The following is a 21701-nucleotide window of genomic DNA, read 5'->3' on the forward strand; positions in this document are numbered from 1 at the left end:
TTGCCAGGAATGACTCCATAAAAACTCATATTGCTCGTGCTCAGTCTGGACATCGGAATGCCCATCCCTTTCAGTGTCTCAGCATACAGTATATTCAAACTGCTGCCGCCATCCATCAACACTTTGGTCAGTCGAGTGCCCTCAACGACCGGGTCGACCACCAACGCTGCCTCCCAGGGGTGACTATGTGCGTGGGGTGATCAGATTGGTCGAACGTAATGGCAGTCTGAGACCACTTCAGGTAATTAGGTGTTGACGGAGCAGCCATGTTCACCTCTCAGTTTATAACTTTCAGTCGGTTTTTGCTTTCAACATCGGCAAAAATCATCAAGGTGGAATTGACCTGCGGATATTCTCCGTCACTATCCTCCTTGTCCTCAACTTTGTCCGACTCTTTTTCTTTGTCCTTGGACTGCTCCCTTGGAACTGCTGTATCAGGAGTCGACATTGTCGAGTGGTATGCTTCGGGTAGATGAAATTACCCTCTTCGTCCTTCTTGGTGTGGATGTGACATGGCAAATCCAACACGTCATTTCCTTCCTTATCTTTTACCTTCTTGGGGTTCCAAGGCCCCTTGGGTTTCCCCTTGAATTTTCCTTGGTTCAGGGCCAAGGCTTCTCCAAGTGCGGCTGGCTCAGCTTTACGCTTTTGCTTCCGACTAGAATTTCCGCCTCCGGTGTCCTGGGTGACTGACTTGTGCTTGCCCCTCCGGAGCCGATCCTCTTCCTCACCATTGGCATATTTGGTGGCTATTTCCATCATTCGACTCATAGACATGTCTCCGGTTCGACCGAATTTCAGGCTTAGCTCTCTGTACTTTACGTCCTCCTTGAAGGCGCAAACTGCCTGGTGATCAGATACATTTTCTACTGTGTGATGCAGTGTGATCCATCTCTGGATGTAATCCCTCAGAGTCTCATTCGACTTCTGCACACAAGATTGCAGCTCTGTTAGTCCCGCCGGTCGCTTGCACGTCCCTTAGAACGTCCTGACAAACACTCGGAGAGGTCCTCCCATGTGTAGATGCCGCTGGGTGTCAACTGATTCAGCCATGCTCTGGCTGACCCTTCCAACATGAGAGGCAGATGTTTCATGGCCACCTTGTCATTTCCACCGCCGATCTGAACAGCCACTCGGTAGTCCTCAAGCCAAGTATCAGGCTTGGACTCACCATTGAACTTGCTGACCTCAGTCGCCAACCTGAAGTTGGGAGGAATCACCGCGGTTCTGATGGATCTGCTGAAACACTCTGGTCCGGAGACGTGCACTCGGCTGCTGGTGGGTACATCTCTGTCATTACCCTCTCTATGGGCTCTGTTCCGGTCGACCAGACCTTGAACGATGATGGATCTTGCACCAAAGCCTGGTTCTCTGGGGTCGACTGGAATTCTTCGCCCGCCACTGTACTGGCGTCTGTCGTCCTGCTGTCGAGGCATATATGATCCACCCCTCCGGGGAGGAGTGGGCACTCGACGTCGATCGTTGCGATTGACTCGGTGATCATCCTGCTCATAGTTCCTGTACTGATCGTGTCGGTCACCATGCCCTTCACGCCTCGGGGGCGATCTGGGGCTATGAGCTGACTGGACAGCATTCGCCGCCACGGACCTGCTATGAATCCTGTTCCGCGACTGCGACATAGCTGAATTCTGATCTCCAGCTGCCCGGAGCAAATCCCTGATCTGCATCAAGCCTCTACCAGCCTCTGACTAGGAAGGCTGAATCGACTCTGCTATACGTGTTGCAGCTGCCAAATTCTGGATTGTAGTGTGGTATACCTGAGTCGGAGGTTTAAAGAGTTGGCGTCGACTGGAGTCTGGAATCCGTTGCCGCGCGCGCTCGTCGAGTGCCCGCTGAAGGTTCTCCAGTCGAGTGCGCTCAGCCAGGTTGGCCAAGCACGCGTCCTCTAAGGTGCGAGCCTCAGGGGTTTCTCCAACGATCGGAGTATGAAGCGCATCTTCCGGCAGCGAAGCTCTTCCCTCTATTGTGAGTCGAGGGGCTCGGGGCGGTACTCCTCATGGTCGTGCGACGGGTCGCCTCCGCCATTGCCTCCCTCGGTGCCAGGAAAGCCGGGGGGAACGTGCGGTCCATTGACAATCAGGACCTCCGCCGCCGGATCACTGCTGTCGCATTCGGATGCAGTCTCTGCGGAGCCAGTCGACAGGTCGAACAGGCCGTAGAGAGATTCGTCGGGCTCGATTGCCGCGACTTGGGCAGTGGTCGACTGGCGAGCCACTGCGTGCCTCACCCACCACTGAAGCCTCGACCGACCGGAGCGCTTAAGCCGGCGGGAAGCTGGGAGGGAGGATGACACGAAAACCGGCCGATACTGAGTCGACGGTTGCCGCAGAAGGACGCCGCGGACGCATGCTTGAAAATGCGTAGCTCCGCGGACCGGGAGCGCATCCACGTCGAGCGGGGCCTCCTGCAGCCAGGCAGAGTCGTCGGCGACGAATGTGAGCGCGCCGAGACGGATCTCACGGCCCTCAACCAAAACTCCACCTGAAACCATGATGATGGGAATTGAAAAGATTGCAACTTCTCCAACAAGTCGCTAAGACACCTGCCCCACGGTGGGCGCCAACTGTCGTGGTTCTAAGTCTGACAGTAAAATGGGGGGTAGGTATGGAGAGGCAAGATCCTAGCTATGGAGCAGTTGTACACACGAGTGTTTTATGAGTTCAGGCCCTTCTCGGAGGAAGTAACAGCCCTACGTCTCGGAGCCCGGAGGCGGTCGACTGGATTATATGTGTGAGAGTTACAGGGGTGCGAACCCTTTTACCAGTGGAGGGGGTGGCTTATATAGAGGACGTCAGGACCCTAGCCAGCCCACGTAGCGAAGGGTTAAAGTACATTAAGGCCAGGCGTTACTGGTATAATCTTGAACTCCTTATATAAAGTGTCATCATGGCCATAAAGACTACTTAATTACAGACCGTTTGGATACAAAGTAGATCTTGAACTCCTGATGGTCGAGTGAGTCTTCATGGTTGAGTGTCTTCAGGTTCGTCGAGTGTCTTCTAGCCGGTCGAGTGGAATTCCTTTTGGTCGACTGGAAGACGGCTTCTTCTAAGAGATGCCCTTGGGGAGGGTACCTTGGACAGGTCCGTAACCCTACCCTAGGTACATGACTTCATCACGCATCTTGCCATGAGGGCGCCCTCATGTTGTGCTAGTCGTCTGCGACTTGCAACAACGATGTCTTCTCTTGTAGCATAGTATGGGGAGGAGATTGCACACGAGATCGCCTGGCCGAGAGTATCCATGGATAGACGAGCAAATAAGGTGGTCAATTTACAATGACGCATTTGCATGGTTGCTCTCCATCAATGAGTGTGCGATCGATGCCTCGGTGCGTCGGATTAATCGGCTTAAACAAACCATTGTCACTTTCTAACGGAAGAAACTAAGTATAGCCCCTTATTTTTTTAGGATGGTAATTCATATTTCTAATTGAACAATCGGCCTTGTAAAGTTGTAATGCTAGAAGGTTATTGTATCGCGAAGATATCTTATATTGACTGTTTCAATCTCTATCGTTGTCAACGTAAAAGTAGTCTCCTAAACAAATATAGCTCCGATGACCAAATTTCTTAATCACGATTTCAAGTCAAACTCAAATCTAACACCTTTTTTGGGAACTCAAATCACTCTTTTTCCCAAGTCGAGCCCATGTTAAATTTGGCTGAACTAGGAAGTGAGATGCGAAGTTGTAATATTACAAGGTTATTCTATCACAAAGGTTCCCTACACAGGTACACACATATAGATGTATTTCAGCTCCTGTCGTGGTTAAGTTCCTTGGGATGAAACCAGTTCATCAGGGTTTAAGTTCTAGATAGATTTGGCACGGTTGCTTGCATTTTTTAAAATTATTCCAATCTTTCTGATAATGTTCGTTTAGTGGGAGGAAATGTTTCCGTTGACTACAAGGCGTCTGCGCCTGCGTCTTCTTCGTCAATTTTAAGAGGTTATATCTACTCGGTATCTCGAAGGTACTCATATAGATAAGGTGTGCGTGCGTGCATTTATAGAGATGAGTAATGCAAGCGTCTACGCTTAACATGCTAAAAAAACCATAAGAAGCAGTCTCCTACACATATACACGTTCTGATTATCAAACTTCTTTAATTACATTTCCGAGTGGAACTCAAATCAAACCTTTTTCTAATTTTCTAGCGGAACTCAAATCAAACTTGTCTGAACCCGGAAACGGAGAAGCAAAGCCGCCGGGAGGGCAATTCGGTCAACCCAACGCCCCGAAAAAGGGCGCGACCCAACCGCCGAACCGTCCCGAAGCGCCTAACGCCCCGAAAATTACCAAAACGCCCCTCCCTATCCGTCCCCGCCCCGGCCCGGACGTCCGATCCGCTCTGCGATTCGGGAAAACCGCTCCCCCCGGAGAGTACCTGGTACCACACCTATATAGCGCTACGCGTGGCGCACCCAGAACGGCGCGGAAGAAACTAAACTCGAGAGGCGAGGGGAAAAATAAGGGAGAAACAAGTGGAGGAGTAAAGCAGCGGCGCGAGCAAGGGAGGAGGAGGAGAAAGCGAGGCGATTTCTTGCGGGATTCGCCGGCGAGGGAGACGGAGGGGAGTCTGATCGGTGCGGTGATGGGGGTGAGGGAGCCCGTGGCGATGGAGATACCGGCGGAGGAGGGGGCGGCGGCGAGGGTGCCGCCGCGGATCAGGAGGAGGCTGCTCGAGGGCAGGGCCAGCGGCGGCGGCGGGCCGGCCAGCGCCGAGGAAATCGAGGCCAAGCTCAAGGAGGCCGACCACCGGAGGCAGGTAGGTGTCCCTGTCTGGTACCTTTAGTTTTCCTGCCTTTATTTTCCCCTTTTCCCTTCTTCCTCCTCACGGTGGATTGCCAAGTCGCGGGGCGTGAAATTGTGAACTCGAAGTGTTGGGGCCTGCTTTTTTTTCTTTCTATTATACTCGTCGGTGGTTCCCATCCTTACTGGTGAAACGATATTGCATGTCCTGCTATTGAAGTGGTATATAATTTTATACTTTTAAGAAAGGGGTGCTGTTTTTGAAGGATTTTTACAGTAACTTTAGACTTGTGAAAGAATTCCTTTGGTTGAGCCTGTTCGTGGGGGTGTCGAAGTAACATTCTTTGGGAATTGTTTCGGCGGTAGGTAGTCGTGAGCTGAAGTTGGTCTCACGGGTGCCACGAATTGCTTTTCTGTTGGATTTTGCCGTTTTTTCTTTTCTTTTCTAGTTTGGAGTTTTCTGGTCTTTGAATTGAAGCGTTTCCCCCCATTGAAATAGTCTCAATTTTATCTGTAGTTCGGTGAAAGCGTAAACAGAGACTATTAGTAATTAATTTAGTTGTCTGCATCGGTTTATTCTGAGTTGCCAGTAAAAATAGAAAGTTTTTTTAATCAAATAATAAAGGTGAAATTATTGTAAGTTCTAACTGCTTGAGTTAGCAAATTGATTTCAGGTTGTTTCGGTGGTAGGAGAATTATGGTAGTTTGGTAGGATAGTTTGCTTTCATCATCGACCACTTTGTTTTGCTTAGAAGTAACTTGTACCGCTGAAATTTTAGTTGCAACTTCTGTAGTTCTGTTGGTTGACGTAATCCTGGCAGGAGCTGTAGAAACAACTAAATAATTATGTGTTCTTTTGGTTAAAAGTAAGTTTGAAGTGAATTAGCGATACATGCTTGATCAAATTAACTCATTTTCAATTGTTTCTCTGCAGCAATTCCACGATTGGTTATCCTGCAAAGCAAGGAAGAAGCCACGGAGCCCATCGTGGTCGTCTCAAGAGGAAGATTACGGACAGCGTCTTGAAGCCAGGCTTCAGGCAGCTGAGCAGAAAAGGTTAAGCCTCTTGGCAAAGGCACAGAACCGGTTAGCCAAGTTGGATGAACTCCGACAAGCAGCAAAGAATGATGTGGAAATGCGGTTTGAGAAGGAGAAGGAGGAACTTGAGACTAGAGTCGAGTCTCGTGTCCGACAGGCCGAGGAAAACCGTATGCGCCTTCTGCATGCAGATATGCAGAGGCGGGCCGCTCTGAAGGAGAGAACAGAGAGGTCCCTCGTGCAGAAGGCGACATCTGAGAGCAAGTATACAGAGCGGGTGCGATCTGCTATCCTGGCAAAGCGTGCTGCTGCTGAGAAGAAACGGTTGGCGTTGTTAGAAGCTGAGAAGAGGAAGGCTCGTGCTCGGCTCATGCATATTCAACAAGCAGCCATGACTGTAAGCAGCCAGAGAGAAGCAGAGAGGATTAAATTGAAAGAACATCTGGATAGCAAACTTCAGAGGGTATGTGTTGTCATACATACGCTGATTACAATTTTAGTTCTCCTGTTCTGCTTCTTATCTGATTTGTTATCTTATTGAACAGGCCAAGAGGAAGAGAGCTGAATATTTGAAGCAGCGAGGAAGTCCATGCAGTTCTGCTCATGCCGATTACATCAAGCATGCAGATTTTCTTTCAAGAAAGCTTGCAAGGTATTACTCTCATACATTAAATTTTCCTTTCAATTCTAACTATTTGGTTGTATTTGCACGTTCGAGTTAATTGAAGTTTTCTTCTCGTATATTGTAGGTGCTGGAGAAGTTTTGTGAAGTCCAGGAAGACAACACTTGCCTTAGCTCAAGCTTATGATGCTTTGGGAATTAATGAAAAATCTGTGAAGTCAATGCCATTTGAGGAATTAGCTATGTTGATGGGATCTCCCACAGCTCTTGAGGCTACAAAGGCATTACTTGATCGGTTTGAGAGGCGTTTGACTCTTTGTCAGTCAGCAAGTTCATCATCTGCAGAAAATATTGACCATCTACTGAAACGCCTTGCGACTCCAAAGAGGAAGGCACCTCCGAGTAGGGATGGAAGAACAAGGGTTGCAGCAAAAAGGCCAGCAAGAACTTCTGAAACAAGCAGGTTGTCTAGATATTCACTGAGGGTGGTACTCTGTGCTTACATGATCCTGGCTCATCCTAGTGCTGTTTTAAGTGGAGATGGTGAGCAAGAGAAGCTACTCATGGAGTCAGCAGCAAACTTTGTCAGGGAGTTTGAGCTGTTAGTTAAGACAATACTCGAGGGACCAGGAAGAGCCTCAAGGCAGCCATCTCTTGATGGTGCTAAATCATCTAGTTGCCAGAAGTCTTATGATGTTGCCAGTCAAAGTAAATTCAAGACTCAGTTGGTTAATTTTGACAAAGCGTGGTGCACCTATCTTTACGGATTTGTGGTGTGGAAAGTAAAAGATGCAAGATCATTGGAGGGTGATCTTGTTAGGGCTGCATGCAAGCTTGAGCTGTCAATGATGCAAACATGCAAGTTAACTGCCGACGGGCAGTCACACAACCTCACCCATGATATGAAGGCGATTCAGAAGCAGGTTTCTGACGATCAAAAACTCCTAAGAGAGAAGGTTCAGCATTTGAGTGGTGATGCAGGCATCGAGCGTATGGACTCTGCTCTCTCAGATGCAAGATCAAAGTTCTTTGAAGCGAAGGAGAATGGAAGTCCATTGGCAGCACCTGTTGCAAACGTATCTACCCCTCTGAGCATTGATTCATCTGGAAAGCTCCAGCCTACTGAGGTCAATATGAATTCCAAAACAGATGCTGAAGGATCTAGGTCTGTTGTGCGATCCTTGTTTGGAGCTTCTGGAGCATCAAGCAGCACATCACCAGTTAATCTGCCAACAGAGAATGAGCAGATGGTCAATGAGATGCTTCATGAGGATGGTGGTGCGATTGCTGGCAATTCTAATGATGCTCGTACCATTGAGAAGGATTTCCAAGACAAAGTGAGGGAAACAATGGAGAAAGCTTTCTGGGATGTGGTTACCGACTCGATGAGAGGAGACAAACCTGACTACAGCCAACTGATCAACCTGGTAAAGGAAGTGAGGGATTCGTTGCACGACTTGGCTCCCAAGGAATGGAAGGAGGAAATCTATGAGAACATTGACCTAGAAATTCTATCCCAGGTAAGATCCGTGTGTTTTGCATATATAAGTTTGTCATCGTGTTCCTTATTTTTTTTCTTATTCATGGAACATTGACATAATTTTGTTCCTGTACAAATGAAGGTACTCGAGTCAGGCTCCCAGGACACCCAATATCTGGGGCAGATTTTGCAGTACTCTCTGGATATGGTCAGAAAGCTGTCTGCTGCGGCAAAGGATGATGAGATGAAGGCAAGTCATGACAAATTATTGAACGAGTTGGATGCAAGTTCTGAAGATAATGATAATGGAGTCAGCTCGTTCATCATTGCTGTCATCAAGGGCCTGCGTTTCACTCTGGAAGAAATAAAGGTGTGTTGAGTGTGTTAATACATTAAACTTGTCCTATAATTAACTGCAGTGGAATTCTAACATTTTTCCGTTATATACAGCAACTGCAAGTAGAAGTGAGCAAGGCATATGTTCAGCTGATGCAACCGACAATAAAAGGCTCTGCTGGAGTGGAGTACCTGCAGAAGGCTTTCGGCAATCGCTATGGACCTCCTGCCAATGTGTCAGCTTCTCTCCCTGTAACTCTGCAGTGGATTTCAGCATCAAAGAGCATCGTTGACGCAGAATGGAGCGAACATTTGGGCTCTCTTTCAGTTCTTCCAGCAGCAAATCATGTAAGTTTCTAACAGCATCAGCAGCATAGCGGCATTCTATTTGTTATCTGGTTCCTGACAGTTTAATCCTTTGTGGCAGGCTCAGCCCCTTGTTACAGTGCTCCGAGCTGGCCATGGAGCTCCAACAGCTGCTGTAGCTTCAGCAGGTAGTTCAGGTTTACCTGAGTGCAAGGGAGAAAAGGTTGACAAGCTTGTGAGGGTTGGCTTGTTGCAGCTTATCAGTGGTATGGAGGGCTTGCAATTGCAGTCAACTCCTGAGAGCTTCCACCTCAACTTTCTGAGATTGAGGGCCGTGCAGGGCCAATTTCAAGAAGTGATTGTGATGGCTACGAGGTAAACTACTATCTTATACTCGGGTTATTCTAGTCTAGTCTGCAGGATGAAAACTTGAATGTGTGCTAACTGAAGTTACTGTTTGTGCAGCATGCTCGTCCTGCGTCAAGTCCTGATGAGTGAGAATTCTAAGATCACTCCTCTGGAGCTGGAGACTGTCATCTCAGAACTCTTCGGCGCTCTGGTGAAGCTGCTGGATAACTCCCCCGAAGCAGGCACCGAAGAGATTGTAGAGGCGATGATGAGTGCATCGGCCTCAGCCGGCTCTTTATCGGACGCGAAGATTCAGGCCAGGAGGCAGATAATAACCCGGGTGCTCCTGAAGAGCCTCCAAGCGGATGACGTCGTCTTCAAGAAGGTCTCCCGGGCCGTCCACTGCGCCTTCCGTGGCGTCCTCCTCGGCGGCAGCGGCGCCAAGGGCCAGAAGCTGGCGGATGCGGCCTTGCGCCGCGTCGGCGCGGGGAAGCTCGCTGACCGGGTGTTTAAGGCGGCTGAAGTGCTCATCAGGGTGGCCACGGTCTCGGAGAAGGTCCACGGCCCGTGGTACAAAGCGCTCGCCTGAATGTGAATATAGCTTACTTTGGTTGGTTCTGTGAATACACACGTTGGGTCGGGTGTAAATTCTTGTCCCGCTGGATGAGGTGGGAATAAGTCATTGTACAGAAATTAATTAGTAGTTCAGGATGTTAAGAATTCTTGGTGTAGGGCAATATATGGATGTCCCAGCTCCAGAATTTAGTCAGTCAGGGCCCGGAGATGCTCAATGGCACCTGGGTTACGCCAATGCCCAATGATGGTGCAGTCACTGTAATAGAACTCAATAATGTGGTTAGTAATTGTCTATGATGTAAATATATCTTGTTTGTTTGAGCAGTTGGATGTTAAACTCTTGAATCACTGATTCTGAAAAAGGAGATAATAGTTATACCTAATCACATCATATGGATTTTATCTGTCAAAGGCTCAAAGGCTTGTTTACATCTAGCTCTTTGCTTCAGAACAAACCTCAAGGATGGAGACCAAATTCATTAGACCCAAAGTAATCAAGAATTCAGGAGTAAACTCCCAGGGTTTCTTGTCAGGACTTTGCCACGGGGTGACCCTGACCACAACCATCACACTTCAAAGGAGTGGATAACGATGTCAGGTATTTTTGTGTGCATCACCACCCAACGATGTCTCTGCTTCATTACTCTCTCTGATTTTGGGAGAAATCTTCCTAGGGGCAATGCAGGAATAGAACGACGGTGACCACGAAGCGAGGACTTACTTGCAGTGTGCTTGCACCACAGGGAACGGTGTGTATGCCAACAGCCAAAGCCGTCGGCAAAGGTCCCAAAACCGTCAGCAAAGGCCTCAAAACCGTTGGCATACAGCCGTCGTCTTTGATTCCCTCAGTAAAGCCCGGATGGCCGTCGGCGTACAAAAGCCGTAGGCATAGAAACATATGCCGACGGTTTTCTCGAGCCATCGGCAAAAAAAGTAGACAACACGGCCGTCAAACATCATCCAGACATGTGCCGGTTTTCCGTCGGCATAGCTATACCACGTGTCGCCGCCTGGGTCCTCTTGGTGGTCATCTATGCCGACGGCAAGGCCAGATGGCAGAAGATTTCAACTTTATTATAATAAATAAATAATTCAAAGTGAATTAGAAATGGATAATACAAAGTAATTATACAGGACTTACAGCCTGTTATGAAACCATAAGCTTTATTAATAATTATACAAGGTACAAAGTTCTCAAATATTTACATTATATTAAATGAATAAAAAGAAAAAAATAAACTAAAACCTAGACTACACCTATTCTAAGCTCTTCTCTATCTTCTTTTTCATCACCTCCATGTCTTGGAGATCAACCTGACAAACAAGAAAAAGAAGAAGAAAGTTTGTTTGGGGTTAAAATGTATGCCTCTCCTAGGGAACGACTACAATAGAAGATGATGTACAGGTGCAAAAATAGAAAAATGCAATCTGAGCCGTCAGATTACAGACCGATGGTACAGATTCTGAAGGAAGGGGTCTGCTCCCACTTATTGTACATTTTATGGAGCACACCCTAGTTCTAGTTAGATATAAACATGACATTTGCAGTAACAACCTCAAGCTTTTCATCCGTTTCCAAATCTTCACAGCGTTGCATGTCTTTGTGTACATGAGAAAGTAGACCATCCGAAACAAAATAGAACACAAAAGATGATTCACATTAGTCCAGACTCAGTAAACACCTTATGACACTTGTATGTCTTGTAGCTTGATCTTCACAACCAAGCATTAGAAGTTTAACAGAATTATCATAATGAAAAGTAAAATAAGATGACCATAGATCTGGATAAATAGGGAATAGCCCAGCAATTAAACAAGAAAAGTAATGTTTTCCTTTGTAAAAATTATGCATATATTAAATTAAAGCCAACATTAACTTTATCTGGCAATACACACCCACATCTGAATATAATGGTGAAAATGGATTTCAGCAAGGTATCCATTTTCTGGGTCCTTCTGATCCACTTGCATGCATATCAAATGTTACATAACATGAGATGGCCATTTTAGTACATGACCGAGAACCATTGCAACTAAAATTGCATCAGTTTTACTATCTTCATGGTACATAGAAAACACGTCAGTTGACCTTTGCCTCTAGCTCAAGTTCTTCTTGCTCATCTTGTTTCATCTGAAGGGAGAGATCACACCAAACAAGTATGATTCAGCAGCACGAGTCTGTGCGGCTGTATGCATAGGCTTACTAAATAAGTTAAAATTATCAGACAAATTAGTTTCGCTCACGTGGTTGGTAAGCAAGGGAAGCCTTTCCTAAATGCTTCTTCTCTCCATTTGTACTCCTGATTCTTCGTCTCTGCAAACACATTTATGTGGTTTACATCACATGGCAAGAAATTAGAAATGATGCTCTTTGGTGGACTAAACAGTTGTAAGTGAGTTAAGTAAAATTGCCAGAACTGAAACAGTGAACAAAGTAGTGCACCCTTGCAAGTGAAATACCAACATTGGTTGTGTACAGACCCAAAAGAATTGCTTGCAGTAGTGGCATAGTGCTTACTTCGTATTTATACTACAAATTTCTAGACCTGAATAATAGCTCGTGTCCTAATCGTGTAGGCGTTCAACAATTAAGAACGGAACTGATGTTCGTTTGCTTTTCTAAACTCGTACATGATGAAAAGGAACAACTCACCACAAATGATAGAAACCCTGTTAAAATGCTGCAGCACAAAGACGTATGTCAGGCTAGAGAAAAGAAAAAGGAGTACCATCTGGCAAAATATATTCACAGCAAGGACGAATCTCTTGTATAATTGGAAAAGTGAAAGTGCAATTTTATGGTGTTGCAAGTTACAACTTCTGATTGTTTAAATATCAAAGTTCAGTTGACTCCCAAGCAATCAGAAAAGCATGATTCATGAATGCTCATATAGAATAAGAAAACTGCAACAAAGTTTTGATTTAAAGGCAAGTGACACATGTGATAAGTGTGTATAATGTCCTACCAAACATGAATAAATTCAGGGACTTAAACTTGGACAGATATAAGAAATTATGTTAGATTAAAATTCAGCTGTGTGGGTACCTCGTTAGAGAATGATTGGTTCTTTTCCGGTGTACTGAAATCATCAATGAGAAGCACTGGGAAATTAATCGCTGCAAATGAGGTAGCAGCTCCGACATTTATATTTGAACACCATTTGACCGACACCATGGCTACAAACGGATTTTAGCAAACAACATCAAACGAGGGATGTACAAAAAGTATTATGAAGAAATTTGAACATCGCTGAACTACGATGCCAATCAAAGACGAAATCCTCAGTCGGACAATAGCATAGACACAGAAAACTACAAGTAAACAAAGTAACAGTTCCAGTCCATCATTCCTTTGTTAACCACCTGTTCTGAACTCCTAAAATGAACTAATCACATGCAACAGTCCAGTGCAACCCAATTTGCTGCCTACTACACAGCACCTCCAAATGTGGAATGCAATGTCACCACAGTCTCTGTAACTTCACTATCATTAACACGTTTCCTAATCAATGTAACCAAAGCATTGAGAGATTAAAGATCTCCAAGCTAATAATTATGCACAACAAAGAAAATCACTGTATCACCTCATCGGCACTACAGGAAAGCAGCGAGGTACCAACCCTGCAGCTTGGCTGCTGGCAGGGTGGGCTCCTCCTTGTTGCAGATGTGACAGAAGCGGGCTTCAAGAAGGCCGTGTGGTGCATCCTGGGGAGCTACGCGGGCGGGGCACCCGCACCCCCTGGGTGCAGTAGCCCATGGCGGCGGGGGTGCCCGTGAGGAGGAGACAGACGACCTGGAAACCATAGGGAGAAGGGACGCGCGCGGAGCAGAGTACATCCTCGTAGAAGGCGGCGACGTGGTGCACGTCGATGGTCTCCGGCAAGATGTAGTCAAGCACCTCCCGTCGGCGTAGCCCTCAAGCTCTGCACCGGATCTGGATTGCCGCCGCCACCGTCAGGCAAATCGATAAAGAGATGGGCGGGGACTCTCGTTGGAAAGAGGAGGACGTCGCGGGGAAAATTATACATAAACGAGGGGTCTTTCTGCACAGATTGGTCCACCATAACTTGCACCATCGATCATCAATCCGAGGGCCCAGAATGTTTTTTCTATTTTTGCACCCTAGGCTCAGCTTTTATCCTAGTCGCTCCCCGTCTCCTATGGATAGACAAGCACATCTGCACCCACTTACACTTGGTATATTCCTGTTCTAGATACACAAGCACATCACAACACTTGGGTTAGTAAAAAGTAGCTAATTATACATGTACACCAAAAGGAACTAAATTACAGGAAGCACATAAGTGAACAGGAGAAACCATTATAATCTATGCAATTACAAATACTGAACTATATAGATAACATGACTGTATCGTATGTCATACCAAAGAACAGTAGCACTTGTATGTATAACAGGTGAGAACCAAAACTAAATGAGCAGAACATTCCATCGGTGTTACTGTCGTCGGTGAAGCAGGTCACACTTGGGAGCTGGCTATTCACTATTTGAACCTCCCACCACACTTGTATACATATATTAGGACACAATGCAAGTTTTGGTAGGATTTGGACCCTCCGAAGACCACACAGCGGCCTAACCCTTACCCATTTGACCGGCAAGTCTAGCCCTTCTAAGTGTCGGACCTCCATGAGTGGCAACTCGTGTGTAAAAATATTATTTCTGAAATCCTTGAAACTTTCTGATGCAAATAGATATAAAATTTGCCTCATGTGGCCAAGGAATAAAAAATATACAAAAAGTCAAAACAAGAGGGGGTTTATGCAAATTTGAAGCAAACATGATTCTAGTTTGTTCAAATTTGAAAACATAGTATACCAATATAATCCTTTCATGATTTTGATAAAAAAAACATATACAATCTGTCAAAATCAATGCAAGTATGAATTACTTGTGATTTTGATAAAGTGTAAGGACCTATTTGCAAAAGTACATAAAGTTGCATTTTTAACTTGCTCAAAAATAGAAACAAAGTGGATATTCATAATATATGAAAAATTCTACCCCAAATTGATATATAATTTGTATATGGTTAAGTTTAGACAAGTCAGATTTGAATTAATAAAATTCAAACTTTTTTAATAAGATTTTTCAAAAACACAAAAGTATTTAAAATTAAAAATAATAGAGATAAAACTTTGCCGATGGCTGTCATCGGCATATATATAATGGGTCTTCGTCAGCCAAAAGGCATATATGCCGACGACCCGTATTTTCACGACGATTGCCCTTAGCGTAGAAAAAGATATGTCGACGGCTGCCCTCGGCATAGCACCAACTTTGCCGAAGGCCACCTTTTGCCAACAGTTTTCCCTGATAAAAATCCGTCGGCATACCTTTTGTCGTTGGCAAATAGGGTAATTCCTGTAGTGTTGGGATCGACATGAATGTTGGAAAAGACAATATCAACATTGACGGGCGATAACCCACAAGTATAGGGGGTCGTTTGTAGCCTTTTTCGATAAGTAAAAGTGTCAAACCCAATGAGGAGCTAAATGTAGAATTAATATTCCCTTCAAGTTCTATCGACCACCTATACAACTTTATGCACACCAACAATTGCTTTACCTAGAACAAGAATAAAACTACTAGTACTTTGTAGGTGTAGTGGGATAAGTTTTGCAAGATAATAAAGAACATGAAAATAAAAGTTAGCTAGGTGCTATTTTAATAAAAGAACAATTAAGTTAGTATAGCGGGTGTGGAAAAGTGGTGGTAGGATTTGCGAGTTTGTCCTAGGCAATTGATAACAAGATCGGTAATCACTATTGCAATTTTATATGAGGGAGAGGCATGAGCTAACATACTTTCTGTCCCTAGATCATATGAATTTATGATTGGAACTCTAGCAAGCATCCGCAACTACTAAAGATCATTAAGGTACAATCCAACCATAAAATTAAGTGTCAAGCTCTCTTTACTCCCATACGAAACAACCCCCTTACTTGGGTTTAACCTCCTATTACTCTCGCAACCCACTATAAGTGAATCATGAACGTATGGCAACACCCTACAGTGGGAATCTCTCACGTTTGTGGGACACGGAAGGAACCATAGGACAACACCAAAATAAAACATGCAACTCAAACCAATCAAGATCATCAATCAACCCATAGGACAAAAGAAATCCACTCAAACATCATAGGATGGCTACACATCATTGGATAATAATATATATAGCATAAAGCACCATGTTCAAGTAGGGGGTACAACGGGTTGTGGGAGAGTGGACCACTGATAATAGATGAGGGAAGGTGATGGAGGTGTTGATGAAGATGAAGGAGTTGTTGGAGTAGATCGCCGTTACACGATGTTCCCCCGGCATTGTTCTGGCTCCACCGGGAGAGAGAGGGTGAGAACCCCCTCCTTCTTCTTCTTGCTTGGCCTCTCCCCTAGATGGGAGGAGGGTTTCTCCTCTGGTCCTTGGCCGCCATGGCTCCCGGAGGGAGAGGAGCCCCTCCGAGATTGGATCTCTCTCTCTCTCTCTCCTGTTCTGCATTCCTATTTTCTGGCCCCTCACCATTTCTTATATTCCCAAAGATCCTTAACTCCGATTGGGATAAAATTCTAACATGATTTTTATCCGGATATTAGCTTCCTTGAGGCAGGAGGACACCGCAACAGACTTACTAGGTGGCCACAAGCCTGCCTGGCGTGCCCCAGGGTAGGGGGCGCGCTGTGTGAGTTTGTGGGATCTATGGGCCACCCCTTGCGTTGATTCTTGCGCCAAAAATTCACATATATTACAAAAAGATCTTTGTAAAATTTTATCGCGTTTGGACTACGTTTGATATGGATTTTCTACGAAACAAAAAATATGCAACAAACATGAGCTGGCACTGGATACTGGATCAATATGTTAGTCTAAGAAAATCATATAAATTGTTGCCCTAAATATGTGAAAATTATAAAATATGGCATGAAACAATCAAAAATTATAGACACGGCGGAGACGTATCAACAAACATGAGCGAAGGTTGCATGCCCTATGCTCCATTGGTCGCGCTGCAACTTCCTGGCAAAGGATCTTTAAAACTTTTGTGGTGAGGAGCAACGATGGTGGCAGGGATGGCGATGGGGAATACAGAGATAGTGGGAGGGACAAAGACCACTCTTGGAACCCTATATCTTATCTCTCTCACCTGACTGCCATTGAGGACCTTGGTCGGCCCATATTTTTGTGACCCCAGCCAAGGCCCACTAGACGGCCCATACAGTTTTGCACCATCTTTTTTTCTCTAGGTCCAATAATTTCACATTTTCCTTGTCAAAATTCACCTTCCTAGCCAGTTCTTCATGGATTGCATCTCCTTTTCCACTAGCAAGAGCATTGGTGGGATAAACTTGGCTTGACCACAACCAAGAATAACTGCACCACATGTATGGACCATTTTTGTCTGTGACATGTCAGGAAGTAACAGGGATGATGGACTTCAAGTATCTTTTAGCTTTTTTCTTAGTCCCATCTAATTCTACTTTTCTTCACAAACCTTCTTCACCGCTACAATGTGACAGGGAAAAAACCCATCCCATTCAACCTAATCATCTCTCCTTTTCTCTTTTTTGTATTTAATCATTTTATCCTGATCATTGAGCAATCCGAGCATACCAGATCCCTGCTACAATGTCATGCATAAGCAAATGCGTCGGGAGGGGCAATTCGATCAACCCAACGCCCCAAGAAAGGGCACAACCCAACCACCGCTCCGTCCCAATGCACCTAAGGGCATGTCCAACGCGGGCACCAGGATTAATTCCCTGGTTAATAGGCGGTTGGGGCGTTGATTCCTGGCGTCGTACGAGGCATCGACACAAAAAATAGAAGCGACCGCTTGTGCATTTTTTGCTATGCAGGGTAAAGCGCTTGTGCGGCAGCCAATTTTCCTAGCACTAGCTAATTAGCCTCCAGCATTGTAACAAACAATGCCTGATGTCATCTTCAACGATAGACGCTTACATAGGCGCTTATGGAGGAAAAAAAATATTGTAAAATAAAAAATCATCATAGCGCTCGCTAACCCAACACTGCAGCTAACAGTAGGCGCTAACTAACCGCTAACTGGCCGTAAAACTAGGTAGTGGGCACATCATTCCAACTCATGCGAAGGAAAAAATAGCTAAGTGCTCGCCACTAGATCTTGCGTTGATGTCGGGCCTGGCGCCATGATTGGATGGCCCAACTACCCCATTGACCAAGAATTCGATCCTGGTGCCTATGCTAGCGTCGAGCATTGTAGATGCCCTTAGAGCATCTCCAATAGAAGATGTAAAAGTGCAAGATGTATAATTTACATCACCAAAATGTGCTTTTTACATCACCAAAAAACAACCAATTCCAAGTTATGATGTATAATTGGTGATGTAAAACTAGTTCTCCAACAGATGATGTAAATACGTGATGTGAAACTAGTTCAACTACTACATCATTTCAAACATAGAAAGTTCATTTGAAGCAAAAGTAGTTCATAAAACATAATTAAACATAGTTCAAACTACTACATCCATCAAATATTACTACTCCGAGTCTATTTCAACTTCATCGAACATAAAACTACTCACCATCGCTCTTGAAATGCTCCAAGAACTCTTCCTTGCTTCATTCCTCACACTCATCATACTCTTCCTCTGAGTCATCCTAGTTTGACGAGTTGGACTCGACGGGGATCACCGTCAAGGGGTCGGCCTCCTCCTCCTTCTTCACTGCCTTCTTCTTCTTGTGCTCTGCCTCGGGCTTACAGAAGAACTCGCGCTCGGCCTAGACATATTCCGGATGCTCCTGCGCAAACCTCACCATCCCGCGTCATCACTATCGCCAGAGAAACAGGAATCACTGGCTTGTTCTTCTCATCCTTCGTCTCTTCCTTCCACCAGATGTTAAGATCCTTTGGCCCGATTAGCTCCTTGTCCGCCTGAGTCTCAATCTCCAGGAAGTTGATATCGTGCCTCGGCTGGCCGAAACGCCACATGGTGATGCTGTATGTATGCACAACTATGTCGACAAAGTCGAACATGCCGATCCAGTAGCGATAGCCATCGCACTGGAACTCCACGCCGAAGTTCCTGGACATCTTCTTACGCACCCGAATAAGCCAATCTTTCTCTTGGACACTTTCTTTGATGGCATGGCGGCGTGGCTGCGGATCGAGATGACCGGCGCAGAGGCAGGCAAGCGACTATGGCTTGGGGACGAGCTTGGAGATGAGCGACGGGGCGGCAACGAGCTTGGAGACAAACAGTGGGGCGGTGGGCGAGCTTCGAATGGCGCAATAGGAGGCGACAACGGAGCAGTGAAACGGTGGTTAATTAGGGCGGTGGAGCGACAGCGGATCTGGCTATGGCGGGGGTTGGGAGGCCGGATCTGCCGACGACAAGGTGTGGCGGGCCGGCGGCGCAGTGGTGGATCAAGGTAGGCGGTCGGTCGGGGGAGGGAAGGGGAAATTTCAGGCGGTTGGAGGGTTCACAAGTGGTTGGACGCTATTTTACATCAGACGGATACTAGTGATGTATATTTGGATCAGCAAGTGTTGTATTTTACATCACTTGGAGAAGGTGATGTGCATTTTTTACATCTACATCATTTGCTGGAGCAACTTTTTAGGCCTTGGTGACGTAAAATGTGGTTATTTATACATCTACATCTATTGGAGCAACATTTTTAGGCATTGGTGATGGAAAAGGTGTACCAAGGCCTAAATACGTTGCTCCAACAAATGATGTAGATGTATAAATTTTTACATCACCTGCTCCAAGTGATGTAAAATACAACACTTGAAGATACAAATATACACCACCAACCACCCGCTGATGTAAAACGGCCACACGCATGTGAACCACCAACCATCACTTCATCTTTCCCCACCCATCACACGACCATCTCCTTGCCTCCCGTAGCACAGCCATCACCACACTACCCGCCCACCGGACCCCGTCACACATCACCACTGGTTCCGCAGCATTTCTGCCGCCCCACTTGCAAATCAGCCGCATCGACTACTTTTTCGACCCTGCACCACCGCTCGATTGGAGCTCCTCCATTGTGTCCCGGCACATTTGAGGTTCAGTCGCCGTCCCTGTGCTCGATATGAAGCTCACTCGCTGCCCCGCTCCTCGTCTCGACGCTTGGCCACTGCCACTCCTCTCGAAGCCACTACCGCTCAATCCTTAGCCGCGCTGCCACCATGCCGCCGAACAAAATCTCAAGAGCAAGACCGACTTCTTTGAGGTGCGGAAGAAGTCGTCCAGGAAATACGGCATGGAGTTCCAGTGTGATGGCTATAACTACTGGATCGGCACGTTCGACTCTGTTGACATGGCCGCACATATGTACGACATTGCCGCATGACATTTCGGTCGGCCGAGGCACGGGATGAACTTTTTGGAGATTGAGACTCACGTGGATGTGGAGCTAATCAGGCTGAAGAATCTTAATACTCTGTGGATGGAAGAGAAGAAGGAGGATATCGCGGGAAACCACGACCACCTATGGCACCAAGACGGCCCCTTGCTGGTTTGGCAGGGGGGAGTCGCGTTGCACAAAGAGCAGACCAACGCAAGGCAGCACGACAAGGATCACACAGGCAGTTTTACCCAGGTTCGGGCCGCCGCGAGGCGTAGAACCCTACTCCTGCTTTGGTGGATTGATTGGGAAAAGGTGGTGGTGTGTGCAGTACACTTGCCCAGCAAGGTTGCTTCGGGGCAACAACAACTACTCTTGTATAGGGGTGTGAGTGATCTAAGCTTCCAACCTCTCTAATTGTTGCCATGGGCCTCCTTTTATAGATCAAGGGGTTACCAGAGTGGCAAATTAGTCATTAGACACTGATATGATAGCAAACAGTGCTATCATACCTAACTCTGCAGGCCGACAGCGTGCATTTAATGTGCCGCTTAGTGTTACATTGTTGGTTGCCCGGCAAGGCTTGCCGGGCTAATCTACCAGCTCCACGCCTGCTTGCTTGACACGTCTCTGGACGGGTGTCATTTGTGGTTTTACTTGGTAGGAAGTGGCTGCCATGTGGCAAATGGCTGCCACTTAATCATCCTGTGTCTTGACACCGCACTGATCCACGACATGGGTCGCGGTGGAGCAGTCGATGGGGTGATCTGGTCTCCGCAAGTCCCGGCAGGCCCTGCCGGGACGCCTTGGTCCTCTTCTTATGGTGGTGGAATCGCCCTTGCCAGGCTCGCCTGCCTGGCAAGGGAGGCCTCTTCCGTGGTAATATTTGGCTCCTCTGCCTCAGTCTTGGTTCCTCCTGATCTGTTAACTGGTTCTTCGAGTCTCTTGGTCTCTTGCTCTGGTTCTCCAATCTTGATCTTGTGCCTATGCACAGTCAGGTCAACAGGCCCTGGGTCTGTTGCACTGACAGAAGCCCCCGGGCCTGCCCCGAACACGATGCCGAGCATTGTTAGGGTAGGGCCGAACAAGTGCACAGGCAGTGCTGTCGAAGAGGCTGGTCCCTTGAGATCCTCTATGCTCCTTCATTAGTCTTGATTCCTGGCCAGTTTCTGGTTTTCCCATGCGTCGAGCAAGGCCAATAGTAGTGTGACCGCTCTAGTAATGGCCCGTGAATGGCTTTAATGCACGAGATAGAAATTGCCAATTTACTCTTCCCACCGCGCCCTTATCCTTAGCCACGTATGCCGCATGCATCGCGCGGGTTAGGTGTCGTGGAATTGTCACGTCAGATGCCCTAGCATGAGGACTTAGGTGTGGAGCCATCGCAACATAGTTAGCTTGAAGGGGTTAAATGGGACAAGGGACACATAGAATTTATACTGGTTCGGCCCCTTGCGGTGGAGGTAAAGGCCTACTCCAGTTTAGGGTTGTATTGCTTGGGCTTTGATTGCCAGGGAGCGAATACACTTGACCTAGTTCTCGATTTCTTGTTTCTTGCCCTAACCGCCGCTGGGTCACCCCTTTACATACGCAGGTTGATGCCCGGCGGCTTACAGAGTCCCAGCCGGCTCATACACAACGTGTCCGGCTCGGTGATAGAATCTACACTTTCCTTAACATAAAAGTTAACATATGGTGGTTTACTCCCGTGGGCCTCAAGTCTCTCTGGGTCGTGGACCTTCAGTAAGCTTGTGTCGTGAACCCCCATCTTCAACATCTTCATGGGCCTTCTGGTTATGAACCGCCAGTGGTATGACCCGGACCCTCCTGGGCGGGTTATACCCAATAGTTTTATCCCCAACATTA

At 46.6% G+C, this 21701-nt stretch overlaps 1 protein-coding gene and 1 long non-coding RNA gene across 2 annotated transcripts; one reads left to right on the forward strand and one right to left on the reverse strand.

Annotated features, from left to right (window-relative positions):
• Nucleotides 1–4446: 4446 nt before the first annotated feature.
• LOC119364345 lies at nucleotides 4447–9825 on the forward strand. The gene is made up of 8 exons (XM_037629803.1): nucleotides 4447–4790; nucleotides 5709–6275; nucleotides 6358–6464; nucleotides 6562–7954; nucleotides 8057–8284; nucleotides 8365–8598; nucleotides 8678–8931; nucleotides 9022–9825. The coding sequence occupies exons 1-8, from the start codon at nucleotides 4617–4619 to the stop codon at nucleotides 9491–9493; spliced, it is 3429 nt and encodes a 1142-aa protein (XP_037485700.1). The 5' UTR covers nucleotides 4447–4616; the 3' UTR covers nucleotides 9494–9825.
• A 1516-nt stretch (nucleotides 9826–11341) lies between these two features.
• LOC119367856 lies at nucleotides 11342–12608 on the reverse strand. Its single transcript, XR_005176454.1, has 3 exons — nucleotides 12527–12608; nucleotides 11725–11794; nucleotides 11342–11611 (listed from the first exon to the last, which is right to left on the reverse strand). It is a non-coding gene; the product is annotated as an uncharacterized LOC119367856 (long non-coding RNA).
• Nucleotides 12609–21701: the final 9093 nt, after the last annotated feature.

This window comes from Triticum dicoccoides, chromosome 2B, assembly GCF_002162155.2.
Source record: "Triticum dicoccoides isolate Atlit2015 ecotype Zavitan chromosome 2B, WEW_v2.0, whole genome shotgun sequence".
NCBI lineage: Eukaryota > Viridiplantae > Streptophyta > Magnoliopsida > Poales > Poaceae > Triticum > Triticum dicoccoides.

What these genes read in the sequence shown, in the direction of transcription:
- LOC119364345 (XM_037629803.1), top strand. Translation starts at nt 4,617, where the DNA reads ATGGGGGTGAGGGAGCCCGTGGCGATGGAGATACCGGCGGAGGAGGGG. An exon ending in AGGCCGACCACCGGAGGCAG is followed by an intron (nt 4,791 to 5,708) that starts GTAGGTGTCCCT and finishes GTTTCTCTGCAG; the next exon opens with CAATTCCACGATTGGTTATC. An exon ending in TCACTCTGGAAGAAATAAAG is followed by an intron (nt 8,285 to 8,364) that starts GTGTGTTGAGTG and finishes CGTTATATACAG; the next exon opens with CAACTGCAAGTAGAAGTGAG.